Source organism: Accipiter gentilis, chromosome 7 (genome assembly GCF_929443795.1).
Source record: "Accipiter gentilis chromosome 7, bAccGen1.1, whole genome shotgun sequence".
NCBI classification, from domain to species: domain Eukaryota; kingdom Metazoa; phylum Chordata; class Aves; order Accipitriformes; family Accipitridae; genus Astur; species Astur gentilis.
Window position 1 is genome coordinate 18,333,870 of NC_064886.1, and position 15,842 is coordinate 18,349,711.

Below are 15,842 nucleotides of genomic sequence, written 5' to 3' on the forward strand. Positions count from 1 at the left end.
GTGCCGCGGGAAAGCCCCATGCCATCTCCCAGGCTGCCAGTCCTGGGGGTGAGCAGCGTGCTGCAGGCGAGGAGAGGGGCTGGCCGCGGGACTGCAGAGATGCCGGACCCTGCAGCATCACTCACCAGACCGCGGCACGACCGCGTCCGGTGCACGCACCCGAGCGTGGGCTCATCTCGGGCAGCTCTGGGAGCCTGTTGGGCACAGGAGCCTTTCGGGCAGGGGCCCCTGTGAGTCTCAGCACAGTCCAGCGGGCACCGACGCCTTCCAACTGCTTGCTCCTTGATCTCAGTGAAGCACAGAAGTGATTTTTACAGGACCCTGCTCACTTGGATCCCTCCTTAAACCACTGAGGGCTTTTCCATAAGAGGAAATGTTTCTTTTCTGGGTCGCTGCTGAGTTTTTTAAAAAGTGATTTGATTGCTCACGAAGGGAAAATGACCTGAGGGGAAGAGCGTGCAATGTTTGGAAGCAGTGGAGATGAGCCCCCACTCTGTCCCAGGCGGGGAACACGTGTTTTCTCTTCCCTGTGGTTTGCTTTACCCTGCTGCCCTCTGCTCACAACCCCCCCGGCCACATGCCGACCCCTCTCCAAGCCCTGCCAACAGAGGAAGGTGCCGGGTCGGCACGGAGCAGCATCCATGCACGCCGCAGATGCACCAGGGGCAAAGCAAGCGCTATATCCTCTCGGAAGCAACTTTCACTGGGATTTTCAGCTGTGCCTGCTTTAGAAAGCAACTGAGCAATGATGCAACCTATTTCCTGTCCGTTCCCAGTCAAACCCGGATCACAACGACAGACAAAACAACTCATCCCAAAATCCAACTGCTTCTATCACTCTCTGTCCCGCTGGGAAGATGCTGCAGGTCCCCCACCAGGACCGGTAATGGTCAGCCTAGATCCCAAACCCCCATCCTGAGGAGTACTCACGTGGGTGCAGGCGTGGTGGAGCACTCGCCAGGAGGATTCATCGATCTGCTGCTGGAGAAACACGAGTCCAAACTCAGGGGCCAACCGAAATGAGGGGGTTCACGTCACTTAAGTGACTATTTTATTATCGCTAACTGCAGACACAATCAAGCTCCATGGAAGAGCCTGGCTATGGTGGCCAAAGGGTCCATCCGCAAGAGGTCCATCGGCAGCCCGTGCCAGTGCTACCCTAGAGGGAATTGGCTGCGCGTCCCTGCCTGCCAGTGCCCGTCCCTGCTCTGAGCCCACAGGTCTCCCTGTCGTCCCTGCACTGCCAGCAGCCCACAAGGCCACGTTGGAACCCAGGGACTGAGCAGCCATCCTCCTGTGGTAATGCATCCTTCGATTCTTTTCCCAAATATGGCCTCATTGCTCTCATTTAATCACCCCCAAAACTGCAGCTGGGATTTCAGGAATGCGAGTTTCCATTGTGTTTGCCCAATTACGCTGCCTAGAGGGGTGGCAGTGAGGAAAGCTGCAATGCCCTTGTAATGGGGGAATGGGCATGATGCACCTTATGGGACATACCTATGGGGAGCAGGGTTTGGGAGCGACCGGAGCCCAGACTGAAAGAGCAGGTGCCAATGGAGGGTTACAGAACCGATATCAGCTCGAACATCGCCGTGTCTCACACCTCGCCCGCCTTCTCTGCGCAGGCACCCCAATGCTCAACCTCACCCGTGACAGGGCAGCGACAGCCCCTGGGGGACAACCCTTTACCAGCCCTGACCGCGCTCTCTGTATCTGGCAATCTCGGCACCCCGGAGAGGGCAGGTGGATGTTCCCGTTTCAAGGCACGGAGGCGCATGTAGACCCTGGCAGAGAGCATTTAGCAAAGTACAGGACGGGCTGCAGACCCTGAGCCCTCGCCCATCATCCCCCCAGCACTGCTGTCAGGCTGCCCTGTGAGCCGGGAAGTGCCCGAGCTACACCGAGCTGTACAAAAAGTATGAGAGATTGGTGTTTTCCCAGAAACAACTACTTTTCCTGATGGAAACCAGTTTCTTTGCAAGTTGTATACCACCAGCCACTGAGCAGGACCTGTTGCCTCCAAACATACTCCAGCACGACCCTCTGGGCCCGTGGGAAGCCTGCTGCTTTCCATGAGGACGGTTTTGGACCACTTCTGAGGATTCTGGAAGTTAGCTGGTTTGGTCTGGAATTTTTTTTTGGTCTATGAGGAGATGTAGATTTAAAGAGCAAGAGCCTGCACTGAGCAGCACACACACGAGCACCGAAGGGACAAACGCTCTGCGAGATGTTTCTCCTCGTAAGGCTGCACCCGAGCAGGACCAGGACCATGGGGTCTGGCCAGGTTTGACTACTTCTCATGGGTCATGCAGCCTCAGCCTGGCTGGGCAGGTTTCCCCAGCCACCAGCAGTGCTGTCATACTGCAGACCTATCCAGAAAATGAGCCAAATTCAAACCCTTTTGTGTCCCAGCAGCAAGCTGACCCGGCCCAGCCCACACATGATGGCAGGATGGGGCAGAGCCAAGGGACAGCACTGCAGCCTGGGGACAGGACAGCGAGAGTGGCCACCTCACAGCAACGTCCCATCAGCAGAAGACGAACCCGCGCCCCAACACTTGACATCCCAGGCATCATTTCCAACCACACAAGCTGCTCCATTACAGACCGACCCTGCCCGCTCCGCAGATAATTTCAGTACTCTTTAAAATACAGCACTCAAGTCAGCACAGGCTTAAATGCTTGTAGAATAATTTATTGGTATTTGTGGCAGCAGAGTTTACTGGCCACATCCAGGGCTGTTCCTGTATGATGTGCTGCATTATTAAACCAGGGGTTTATGACAAGTATCTTCCCGCGTCCGAAAGAGAAGCTGTCAAACCCTTTGTCACTAATGAGGAGCCACTCCCCAGACTGATGAAAACCAAATCCTTCCCAGAAATAAATATCATTCATCTCGTTAGCCGTTGTGGTTAACGGAGCGGGGGCACACGCACAATTTGTGGTGTAAGAGGCACTTTCCTGAGCTCTGGACCCCATCCCCACAGAGGGAGGAGAGGTGATGGCTGGGCGAGACTGGTCAGTGGCGGGTGCTCTGCTCCTGCACTGGGGATGGGGGGCACGGAGACCCGGAGCCACGGGCAGGCAGCACCCGTCTGGCAGCCCGAGCCCTGCCAGCCCCGCCAGCTGGGACGGTGCTTCCGCAAAAAAAAGTAACCGGGTTGTTTATAAAAATCCAGGCTGGGGCTGTTTATCCGTGCCGGCGAGGGGAATGGTTTGCGTTTGGGGAGGGCGGGACAGCCGGCGGGACGGATAATTCGATTTGGGTTTTGGCAGGGGGCAGGGAAGAGGGTGGGCCTGGGAAAGGCCGTCGGCCCTGGCAGGGGACCACACCAGCTGCCCGGCCAGGTCACACCGCGGGCCCCCGCCCCGCCGGCACGGCTCTGGCACGGCTCTCCAGGGGAGGAAGGGGGGGTCCGGGCAGCTCCGGTCCCCCCGGGTGCCATGGAGCGAGTCCTCGAAAGCGTCAGTGCTGACACACGGGGCCCTTTTGCCGGGGAATACGTGAGCACCGCCTGACAGCAGCACCGAGGGGGACCGGTATGACGGCACGTCCTGTGGGCCGCGTCCGTCCACCGCGGCAGCGCATGACTTCATCCACCTCTGAGTCATCCCCAGGGCGGGCAGGCGGCTCCTCCGGCCGCCCATTGCCGCTGCCGACCGACCCGCCGCCGGCGAGAGCATTGGCAGCTTTGCCTGGCGGGACGGCCGCCCGCCTCCCCATCCCGGCACCGCGTGGGAGCCCCACGGCTTCTCTCCCCTGGGAATTCACCGGCACCACCGTAGGAAGCATAGCCAGTGTGCTGTGGCCGCTCCACTGCCACGTGGGCAACGCTACTCCAAAATCAAAGCAAATTTATTCTGGAAAAAAGCCCCTGCACCTCCGCACGGAATAATTATATTGAAATAGAGTCACTTTTCTTCCAGCACGGTTTCAGCCCGACGCTTGCACTACCACAGCCCGGCTGAACAGCTTGCCCAAAGAGCGAAGCACATGGCGCTAATGGCCTAGCTTTAATTTTGGGGCCCCCCGCTAAAAAATTAGGGGTGTTCGCAGGGAGATGCTCTTTGAAATACCCTTAAGAGTGACTGTGACAGCTCCCCAGGCGACACATCCGCGCAAAGTCCTCTCATTACAAGCTCATGCAAATTTATGCTTATTACTGTACATTGAATATTGGATCAGATCGGTTTACCATGACTCAAACTTTTTTCTTTTTTTTTCAGTGAGAAATTACACGCTTGGAAGATATTCTTCTTCCCATTGATTCCCCCCTTTCAGGGTTAAATGGCATTTTCCATACCCGAACACAGAGGATTATTTTAGAAAGGATCTTCATCTCAGGAGCCCGAATATTATGCATAATGATCCATCAGATGCTTGCGCCTTTCATTCATCAGCGCTGGGGAAGGCGGTGGGCCGGGAGCATGCGCCCTGCCTTGGAGCGGGCGGCTGCTCAGTTTTCTGACAAACTGGAAGCAGAATCATGTGAAGTCCCTGCTCTTGGCAGGAGATTTTTAGCAATAAGTAGCAGCTTTATGAGGAATATCCTTTGCCAGGGGACCATCAGCCAGGGAGCAGTGGGATTCTTATTTTTTAATGGACTTTTAATAAGTAGGCCACAATGATAATCTTGACACCAGAGTAGCTTTATTTCTACGTGTAATTATCTCCACTTCGCTCTCAAGCTCCCTGCAGCCTCCAAGAGCAAATAAGACCACCAACCTCTCCGTGAGAAAAGGAGCAAGAAAACAGCATAGGGCCACTTGAAATGCTATTTGTATCAGACCTCATCCGCTCCTCTCATCTGATATAAAAGTCAACCTCTCCTCCCCTCCTCTAAATCAGTTAAATCTCACTTTTGGCATTTAACTGCTTGAACCCTTACCAGCCAGAAAATCTGTGCTTGGAGCACGGGCAGTGCTGGGAACACAGCGCCACGTCTCCCAACGCCGCAGGCAGACTGTTTGCACCCCCGTCTCCTCCCTGCGTGCTGCCCACCCCCACACTGTCTCACCGTGTCTCCCATCCCTCATCCCATCACCGTCTCTGGTGGCTGAGACTGGGCAGGTGAAGGCAAAGCCCCCGGTGCCGGGGCAGTCCAATGCCACAACTTCCCCACCACAGCCCTGACTCTTCACGAGGCCACACAGGCAACAGGATGAGGGACTTGCATGGGGTTAAAAATAATGCGGGACCCCTTGGAAACAAGCAGGGAGGATGGGCAGCCAAGGTGCCGGCTGAGCCTCTGGGATGGGTTACTCCCCGATGAGCACACCTTCTGCAGGCACAGGCAGAGTTTGACCAGCTTCTGAAGGTCCTCACTAAGCAAAAGTCCCACCACAAGCACCCCTCCATCCCAGCCCTCCAGATTTGCCAGCATCTAACCTCTCCCATGCTGGTCTGCACAGCTGCATGCTGACCCAGCCTGGCCCAGGAAAGCAGGTCCCATCGGCACCATGCTCAGGGGAGAGAGACCCCGGCTCCGTGAAGGGGTGCAAGGGAGACGCTTCACCACTCCCACCAGCTTCTGGCAGGACTTTTAACAACACATTCCTCCCTTCATTACCTTAAAATCCCACCCTAAGCCGACTCTCTTCCCAGCACAGCCTCCCTCTATGGCACGGACCCAACTGTGCTGCCCCGCCAGCCTCTGCTGTCTCCCCTCTGCAGCAGCGTGCTCTTCCCAAGCCCGCATGCAGCCTCGCAGGAAACAGATGCAAGCTACATAGAGAAATACTGAAGGTATTGCAGCACCAAGTATGCATCTCAAGACCCCCCAAGATCTCTGGGGGAGAGCTGCTCCAGGCTGGATTGTATGCAGGAACTCTTGTTCTGCACCTCTCTCCTACTGCTATCCATGCAGACAGCCCTTGGCTCTTACAGCTTCTCCAAGCATCCCACCTTCCACCTGAGCATCCAACAGTAATGGGAAATATTCACTGCTTCGCTTTCCCCCCCAGACTCAGGGATCTGACTCTTCTTTCAAAATCAATACTGTTCTGGTCGAGGTCTGCTCCAGCAGAGGTGCGATCTGCTCCCTTCGGTGCCCAGCAGCCTTCGTCTTCATGATTTACAAATATTGCTGTCCCCTACTTGCAAAAACAGTCCTGCCTTTTACTACAGTCAACGCAGCAAGTCCCTGCTTCCAAAGGCTGGCACTGAACGAGGCTCCAAATGGCAGCACATGAACTCCACTGCCCAGGCTGGACCAGATTCATAAATGAAGGAAAGTGTGGTGGGAAATTCTGCAGCTAGTGATGCTTTGGATACTTTCAAAAACCAAAATACAAATAGTACCTGTTGGGTGCAGGACGGGCAGGTCTGTGGCCACAGGGTTAGGTAGGTAGATGCAGAGCAGAGCATTAGATTGCCACTCTTCCTCCACACTTGTTACTTGCTCAACTTAACATTGAAACCAGAATGAGCTGTGCTAAATGTCTCCACCGCTAACAAGAAACAAATGTGGCCTCATGTTCTAGTTGCTGTGATCTAACAAAACAGACCATGGTAAACACTATAAAAATGTACTGGAGGGAACCACCCTGTGTTTGCTGGGAGAGGGACTGGGTAATCTAATAGGGTTTTATCCATCTCTAATGTCTCTGAAAAAAAGAAGGGAAAATTGGGCCCCGTCCATGACATTCGTCATGTGCTAGCTATTCTGATGTCTTAATGCTGCAGAAATCAAATTGGAGCGAGGCTACCTATCTGCCTCCCAATCAGGATCTAGACCCAAGTGCTGCTTTTTATGGCCATACAGCATGAGGAGCTGCTGATGTCAGCGGTGGCACGGGCCAGGCCAGTTTTTCCATCCCTATCCCCACGTTATCTGGAGAGATACTCCCTTTGTGGTCACCTCACTCTCCTCATGACGTGGATAATCGTTCACTTCATGTACCTGAGGACCCACCAGCGGGACCTTCCTCTGGCTGAAAGCATTCATGGGGACAAGATACCTGCCCAAAAGGTCAGCACTTATCTGGGTACCTAAGATCTGTATCTTGGCCACGGTAACGGCAAGGGTTGATTCAGTCACCTACCCCCAGGCACCTCCTGATGCCCTAGGTACCTGCCTAGCCCTTAACCAAAGGGTTAAGGGTGTCCTCTAGCTTCAGCACCAAATCTGCCAGCCCCCATGGGGATGTCAGATACCTTCTGGCACTTCACAGAGATTTACATGCCTCTGCTGAGGCGGTCAGAGATTTATATGCCTCTGCTGAGGCGGTCAGCAGAAGTCACTCCCACTCAAGTCATTCTCCTCCCATACCTCTGCCCATAGGAAAAGCCTTGGGCAAGCTCTGCAAGGCAGGAGCACCCCCACCCAGCTCCCAGGAGCCCCGTCCCTGTCAGCATGCCAGTTGCAGTCTCTGGAGGGGAGAGAGAAACACGCCTCGCTCGGTTCTTGCACAGAGCCACAGGCTGCATGGGCAATCCCGTGCTACTCCTGATGCATGGCCAGGTTTTCTGCATTCACTCCATCAACTTTTTCAAGCATCTTGGGTTTGTTGTTTGCTTTTTTAAAGCTACTGTGACCTTGGCACGGGGACGACAAACATCAACTGCCAGAAAACAGTATGTTCTGAAAAGCTATACAGAGCAAAACCACAGCCCCATCACAGTCTGCAAGCGAGATCTCCGTCTGGGGAGGGGAGAAAAGCAGCATTTGGGGTGCTCAGAGAAAGCGCTGCTGAGAAGCTGCAAGTGCAAAACGCTGCAGCTCCTTGCTCAGCCCGAGGGACGACGTTTCCACGCGCTCCTCCAGCTCTTACCTGGCTCTTCCCACGCCGCCGGTAATTCCTTCTTACAAGGTTTTTGTAATTCTCATTCTTCTTGGTCAGGTAGTAATACAGGACGCAGTCTGCCACCGTCTGCAATGACATGGGCAAGTCAGGGAACGGAAGGTCCCGTCCCCTCGCACTGTCAGGGCGCAGACTTACAGGAGCAACACTCAGGCCCTGCCATCGCCAGGTCTCTTGCTGCTTCTGAAGATCTGCAGCCCAAACAGGCTTCCCTGAACCTCCCTCCCAAAGCCCTTCAGTGGAGCTGGAAGAAGAGGACAACGCACGTTGTCCTAGTAAAAAGGCTCAGCTCTTCCAAGGGACAGACCACGGCCATCCCACAGGCGTGCCAAGATGGAGATGGGGGTGCAGAGCAGAGAGCACCCCACGCTGGAAGCAAAGCAGGGGGAAGGGCTGACCCCAGATGACTGTGGCAACTAAAGGCAGAAGAAGGAGAGCCGCCTGTGTCACCCTCTGTTGTGGTTATGTGAGGCACAACCTGCCACGCAACTGTCAGCTAGTGTTATTTCCAGCTGCTAAGCTCGCTGGCTTGAGCGTGCACAACTTTCTCGTGGACAGATTGAGATCTGGGTGCTCCAGAGCTGCCATCCCAACTCCAGCTCCAGCGGTTAGCTCCACAAGCACCATCCAGGATCAGACACATTAGGAAAACAGGGAGCCGTGGCTGGGACATATTCTGCTCCTGAACAGCACGGAGCGTACCATGCTGGGAAAAGTCCTTTGCTGAATTGGGTGGGCACCTAAACACTGGTCTTGGGCTACACCTTCATATACAGGATCAGCAGTTGCATGAACACAAATAATCCCACAGACCCATCACACCTGCAAGCGCCCAGGAGCAGGGCGCTGCTGCGTGCTCGTGGGGGTGCACGGGGGCTGCACTCTCCCCATCCCTGAGCAAGGAGTGGAACCATTTGCAAAAACAGATTGCAACTTTTAAAGTGTTAATTGGATCTCTTTCTAATCTAGCCCTGATTATACACACACACGCGAACACAAAAACTTACAGTCATCTGTTCCAAGGGCTAAGATCACTATTTTTTTATAATGCAATTTAAAAATCTATTAATTCATTACATTGAGCCATACTTTGCATCTCCCTCCAACAGGATAATGGATGTGTTCTGTATCATAATTACAGCCTGATTTACAAACGAGTACAAATAAAATTAGAAGACATTTTACAGCTTGGAACACAGACTGGATTGTGAGCATCATCCAAGTCCCACCACTTTCGGCTTTAACAAGTGGGAAAGGCTGAAAAGAGCCTGGTATCTTACAGTGACAACAGCAGCATGCGGTTGCTGGTGGCCTTTGCTTGCTTGCTGCTTTGGACAGAAAAGTCAAGGTCTTATAAATTATTTCCCCAGCTTGAGTCATGCAGAATCGGAAAATAATTTAGGCTGGAAGGGACATCTGCAGACCACCTCCCTGAAAGCAGAGGGGCTCCCCCAGAGTGAGTGGACACTGCATGGATGAAATACTGCACGAGATGTGCAGAGGATGCAACTAACTACAAGGGCCAGAGAAGAAGCAGCTCTCAAGTGTTTCCTGCTCAGGAGAACACCTGGTCTACCGCTGTCTATCCAGGTTGGGTCTGTCCAGGATCTGCCCATATGGCCTGTCCCACAGAAGGTGCCATATGGCCTCACCCAGAACGGGACCAGAGACTCGCTCTTCCCTCAGATCTCTTTTTCAAACCTTTCTTCCATCAGCCCAATTAACAGCAAAAAGGGCAAGTCCAGGAAGCACAACACAGAGGCTTGGGAAAGGTCAGGCCCTCCTGCGAGCAAACTATTCCTAATCACCAAGGGAAGATGTGTGTGTGCTTACGTGACACCAACCCGAACTGCTGGATGAACTGGGACTTGGCCCACCCTCAAGATCCCCTCCCTGAGCAAAGAGGGGACCCCTCTGCTTTGTGCTGGGCAGCCGGGTGCCCACGCCCTCTGTGCGACAGCCTGGCTGGTACAAAATGCCTCCAGGAGATGCTGGAAAGCAGCTCCCCCAGGCAGATCATGGGGTGGGCTGCAACGCCTACGCGCCAGGCTGGATGCGTTCACACATCTCGCAGCGCTGAGCTCCCCGTCTCTCTGCAGCTGAGTCAGTCCCTTGTCTCTGCAGGGAGCTGGGAGGCGTCTGGACCATGCCTGGGGCTCTGAGCCACCACCGCCCACAGGTGCCCAGCATCCCCCGGCTACTCCAGCACCAAGGGGAGCCACGTGATGGAAAAGAGACAGTCTGAGGCAGGTTAAAGCCAGGCAGTGAGTCTTACCTTCCTGTCCAGAAAGGATGCGATCAGGCCAAAGTTCTTCGGATGCTGCATGAACCTGCGGGAGCGAGAGGGAGAGGGTTAGTATGGGTCCTGCCTCCGACCCCCCTCGCAGCTGGGCTGCCTTGCCCTGCGTGCCTGGAGCAGCGAGGCCAGCTCCCTGAGGGACTTAGGGGTTTGAGAAAACATTTGTCTGCTGCTCAGCTTCCCAGAAAGACAGGAACTTTAAATTTAGCCCAGTGGAGCTGGGCTGGTCAGGAGCTTCAATGCACAGATGTTCATCACGGGGTGGGACAGGGCAGGGGGGCTGGCAGTACCCAACAGCTGCCCATCACCCTGCTCAAACCCACAGCCACCCAAGCTCATACCGACAGCAGGACAGGCACAGAGGGCAGCTGCACACCTGGCCGAGGCCTCAGGATTTGGCAAGGAAAGGGCGAGGAATTACCATCAATGGCCAAGTGCAAGCACCCCGCAGCATGGCTGGGGGTGCCCCTGCCGCTGTGCAGGACCCCAAGCCCAGCTGGGCTGTCAGGAGCAGCTGCAAAGGACAGGAAGGGAAACCCAAACCCCGGGAGGAAGCACAGAGCTGCCACGTTGCTGAGTTGCTCAAGAGATCCCCAGTGGCACGGCAGCTCTGAGGAACACCGCCTCCTGCCCAGAGAGCGGAGGAGCTGTCAGCAGGCTCGTCCGTGGCTCCAGCAGCTCAGGAGGGTGCATCGCCTGCCGGGGGGAAGCTGTCCCCAGGTGCAGAGATGTCTCCTCCAGCAAATCCCTTCGCCTAGCTGGTGGGGAAGCTCCAAAGGCCAGCAAGCCCTTGGCACAAGGTGCTCCTGCTGGTAGGATGACAGTTAACCCATGTGCTGCCAAAGCATGGGGAGCCTGACGAGTGGTGACTTTGTGCCAGGGCTGGAGCACAGCGCTGGCCCCGGCAGAGAGGCCACCACCAGCACAGGCTCTGTCTCGGGGAACCGAGTGGCCAGGGCCAGCCCCGTTCGGCACGTGTGGCTCTGCCAGCTCCCAAGGAGCTGACGGCTCCATTCCCCGGGGAAATGGATTGGAGGCAAAAGGCGGGTGAGCTGTGGTGTGGGTGTAACGCAGACAGGACGTGGCGAGCAGCTCGGTGCCTCCAGCCTTGCTGGTGATTCCCCAGGGGGTGCTGACTGAGCTCTCTCCTCCTGCCTTCGCTGCTCAGCCCCACAACCAAACTCAGGGTCAGGGCACCGAGCTGAGCTCAGCAAGGGCCTGACGAACTCCAGCCATGGCAGCAGGACATGGGTGCTGTCACCCACATGCCAATGCCCTTCATGATGCAGGACCCCCATCTGGTTTGGGTGGCACTGCAAGAACCTTGCCACTGTAACTGGTCACCAGAGCAAGGAGACCTCATCTCTGCTGCTGCCAGCACGAGGCTTTTGTGGGTGACAATGTGGGATGGAGGGGACATGGCAGCATAGACAGCAATGGGAACGTGATGCTCGGGCACTTAATGGGATCCCTAGTCTCTATCCCACGGGTAGCTGCAGCCTTTCTACCACCAAGCACCTTAAAGGGTAAAACTAACCCCCCCAAGACATAACACAGACACCAAGGGACATCCCCCAAGACACATGAATAAATAAATAAGAAAAAAGAAAACAGAAATGCTAGGGGGGGGGAAAGGAAAAAAAAAAAAAAAAAAAGCAAAGCATCTTGGCTGCTCAGACAGACTGCGATCAGAGCACCAAGCTGGAGCTGGCTCATCACACTGTACACAGCACAAACCAAGGGCTGACCGACAGACAGGGTTTTCAAGGCCATGTTATCAATGATGCTAATGCAGTGTCAGGGGCAATGCAGAGGACAATCCAGTGTTTTTCACAGGCCGGGCCAGGTCCCCATGACAAGGGACAGATGCTGTGTTCTCAGGGTGCCCAGCACAACAGGGCCTCAATGCTTGAGCAGGATCAAGGGATACCACAGCCATCCCTGCTCCTTCACCGGCAAACCAAAGCCCCCCGGGGAGCAGGCTAGCGATCGGCTCTCAATAAAGAGATCTGAAATCTTGCCCAGAAGCAAATCAAATCAGACTCTTCCTCGTGATTACGTTTTGACAGCTAAAATAGTTCAGACCTGGAGCCTGTCAGCCTTGCAGTGCCTGGCTGTTTTCTCTTAGAGCCCCTGCCATCAGGGCTGAACAAAAGGTTGCACGAGGCTTTCACGGTCTCGAGAAGAGGCCAGCTCTGGGTCACGATCGCAGATGACATAACTCTGGTTCACCTTAAAAACCTAGGCTAGAAGCCACAGCACACCAGGCAGCTCGGCTACCTGTGCCACTGGGACTGCAGCGAAAGCCAGGGCAGGACTCCCTTGGCCCCCCTTACAGCTCCTAAGTACCAATCTCTTAAAATGAGCTTTGTGAGAGCCCTGAAATCCTGCTGTATTTATGCCTCAAGCTCTGCATCACCCACCGTGATGACACAGAAACCACCGTGCCCAGCAGGATGCATGAGCTGGGTGTGGATTCCTCCAGCCCCATTAGCCAGGCACGGCCCCACCATTAAAGACCAAGTAATTAGCCTTTGCGTCATTTGCGGGCAAGCCTTGCTGTTTGGAGTGTCACATTTTAAGGCTAATTAGCAATGAGGATTCTCCTCTACCAAAGGCTTGGAGCCGGTTTGCTTGTTTTGTTCTTTTTTGGTCCATCTTGGCAATTAGTTATTTCAGCTGCAAACAGGAGTCATCATGAGCAGGGACAGGAGGAGGGATCCTGGATATGGAGAGGCTTCCAGCATGGCTGGCCGCGGGCCTGCACAGAGCCGTCCCATGATCGTCCAGAGGCCAGGCTAAGGTGGTGCTGCTGCAAGGGACGAGGTGGCCCTGGCGCACCCACATACCTCCATGTCCCTCATGCCCACAGCAGCGAGCTCCAGCAGAGCTCATCCCACTGGAATTTGAGCTCCAGCTGTTTTTACAGATGCACATGGCACATCGAGGGCACCAAGGATGCTCCAGTCCTCCATGCAAACACAGCCGGGTCCCTGCTGGGCTATGAGATACAGAGAAGTCTGGACATGAGACTGAGCTGGGACCCACAGCTTGGCTGACAGCACAGTCATACCCAGGGAAGGGATCAGCAATCCCCCAAGTGACCCCAGTCGATAAAGCAAAGCTGTTCTCAAGGACTGCTTGCAAAAAGGAGAAAGCATCGCAGCCAGAGTTTGCACATCTGATGTGGGAATGCATCCATGGAAGCGGCAGCTGGTGGCAAATCCTGCAGAGAGCAGGACGGAGTGCTGAGGGATGGGCACCGGCTGGATGCTGCAGCCTGAGTGCTTCTGTGTAGGGGAGTTGGATGTTGACAGCCCCAAGAATCCCTCTGGACACACAGTGCCCAAAATCAAATACCCAAAGGTATGTAAATCCAAAAAACTTAACAGTGTATGGAGCTTCACTGGCTATCCTTAAACCGGCTGATACAACAGAGGATGTAAAAGCAGAAAAACTTCCAGTTCTCGCCCTGTCATGAGCAGCAGCTTCCTACACCTCTACACGGGAGCAGGCAGAGCAAAAGCACACAGGTGCAAGCACACCAACCATATAAAAAGGCCTGAGGTTTCTGTGCAGGTACACCACCCTGCGCCCAGGTCGAAAGCCACACAGCGACCGCGGCTGTGTCCCTGTGGGGCAAGACAAGCTCTTGGGAAATTCATGCCTTAGCGTGCCAGGGCCCTGGCTAAAGCATTGCAGGGGTCCTGTCTCACACTTCCCAAGGGCTACAGAGAGAGTTGTGTGGGCTACACTCACTTTTCCCGGAAGGTCTCCTTCTCCTGTTCACTCCACATGTTCATCACCTGCCGGTCCTTGTAGACCTTCATGGGGTCATCCATGAGGCCGTTCATGTTGATGAATTTAATGCGCTGCTGGTCAGCATCATAGAGCATGGGCGGGATGACGGCGAGCTGGCGCATCTGCTTCTCCAGGTTCTTTGGGGAAAGCAGAGAGAACAGTTGGTCAGCACCACGGGCCCATAGGGACCACAGGGGACAGATGTTCGAGAGGAAAGGACAGGCGGAGGAACAGGAGAATTCAAAAGCAAGCACTAGACAGCTTTATTGCTACAGTAATTGTAAATTAAACGCTGAAAGAGGTTATCGCTGTCAGCCAGGAAACAATTAATCTTTCATTTTGAAATAGAAGGCTCCAAGATACCGTGTGGAAATGTCTGACTTAAAACAAAACAACTCCTGATCACAAGAGGCAAGTCAAAGCAGCGGTGGCACAGGCAGTGCAAAACCCTTCCCAGCCATCAAACGCAGGGCCACGTGGAGGTTCAGCCCCCCACCCCAAATTGTGAGGGAAGTGGGTCAGTTCTGCAAAGCTTTCTGAGAGGGTGGGCAGAGGGAGATGTTGCATTTCCCTCCCACTGGAAACCTAATACTGTTCCAGGAGGTTTCAAATGTCACCATAACGGGGCTGTCATTCCTTTCTTTCCTCTTACTGCAACACCCTGGGACATAATCTGATGCCTTTACTCCATCTTATTCAAGCGTAAAGTTCATCCAGAGCCCTGGCTGCACACCAGGACAGGACAGACTGGGCACACTGGTTTCCTTAGGTATTACAACAGAGTAGCCAATGTGATGTCTCATTTGTGCCATCCCCTGCCCCAAGGCCGGGACTGTCTCTCCAGCTGAGCTGCTGGTGGTCCCCCAGCACAGGTCCACCCTGTGGGGACGAAGGGATGCTCTGGCCACCCTCTTCTGTTTGCTAGCAGCACTATTGCTCTGAGTCCTCCCCGTCACCTAGGATGGCACTGGTCAGACACAAATCCCAACCTTAACTGAGGAAGGCCAGGTCTCAAGTGCTGTTATTTTAATTTACAGCCAGACGCCGGTTCCTTGGAGAACAGTAATGTCCAATCATTCCAGCAAGCTTCCAGCTCAGGCCTGCCCAGCACTGCGACCGAGCAGATCCAACCTCCTGTTCCTAAAACACAGGCCTCTGCACAGACACCGATGTTTCAACTCGCTTCATCACATTCCTCATCCTCACTAGGACTCCTCCCATTTAGCAACCGGCTGCTTCGGATGCCCTGGGGGTGTCATCTCACTGTAGGAGGTCAGGGACAGCTCAAAGCCAGAGCATCGATCCTGACAACCGCAGACTGCCCCAGCTGAAAGGAGAAAGCCCCTGTGCAGAGCCACGGCAGACAGAGAGGCAGCTGGCAGCAGTGCTGCTTGCAGCTGAAGGCGCATGGCCTCTTCCTTCGCCTAGCAGGGTCTTGGGGTGCCGAGCACTGCAGATGCTCCCCGCCGGCAGGCAGCCAGACCTCTCTCCTCTCCGGCAATGCACCAGGGTGGAGAGCTGGCCCCTGCTGCCAGCAATTCCCCCTGGCTCTCACCTCCCTGCTCCTTCCAACCCCGTGGAAGGGCTGGAAGCTCTTATGGTCTCCTCTGAGACAAGCAAAGCAGTGCCTTGGGGCTCAGCAGAAGGCTGTCAGGGTGGAGTTTAGCAGCACACTGTGCAGGAGGTCAGAGGCAATCGTCTAACGCTCCCCTTGGCCACAACCTCTGCAGAGCTGTGAAATTTCCCTCTGCTTCTGAGATCCATGTCCTCTGGGCTGTTGCCTTCACTAGCTAACAGCAAAGTGCCTGGGACCCAGTGCAGGGAGCAAACCGTGGCACACAGGCAGCAAACATCTCAGCTATTGCTGGGCAATGGCTGCTCTCCCCTCCCAAACACGATCCATTCACTGCAGCTCGCCTCCGTGCCAAGAGAGTGGAACC

The 15,842-nt window shown here is 54.8% G+C and overlaps 1 protein-coding gene across 16 annotated transcripts in view; it reads right to left on the reverse strand.

Annotated features, from left to right (window-relative positions):
• The window catches only part of NCOR2 (nuclear receptor corepressor 2), a 257,821-nt gene that overhangs the window by 72,996 nt on the left and 168,983 nt on the right, over window positions 1–15,842 (reverse strand). For all 16 annotated transcript variants that reach the window (XM_049804508.1, XM_049804507.1, XM_049804498.1 and 13 more), the window contains 3 exons: window positions 13,861–14,039; window positions 10,078–10,132; window positions 7,773–7,871 (listed from right to left, as the gene is read on the reverse strand). In XM_049804508.1, the coding sequence (XP_049660465.1) occupies window positions 7,773–7,871; window positions 10,078–10,132; window positions 13,861–14,039 (333 nt within the window). The remainder of the gene's footprint in view (window positions 1–7,772; window positions 7,872–10,077; window positions 10,133–13,860; window positions 14,040–15,842) is intronic.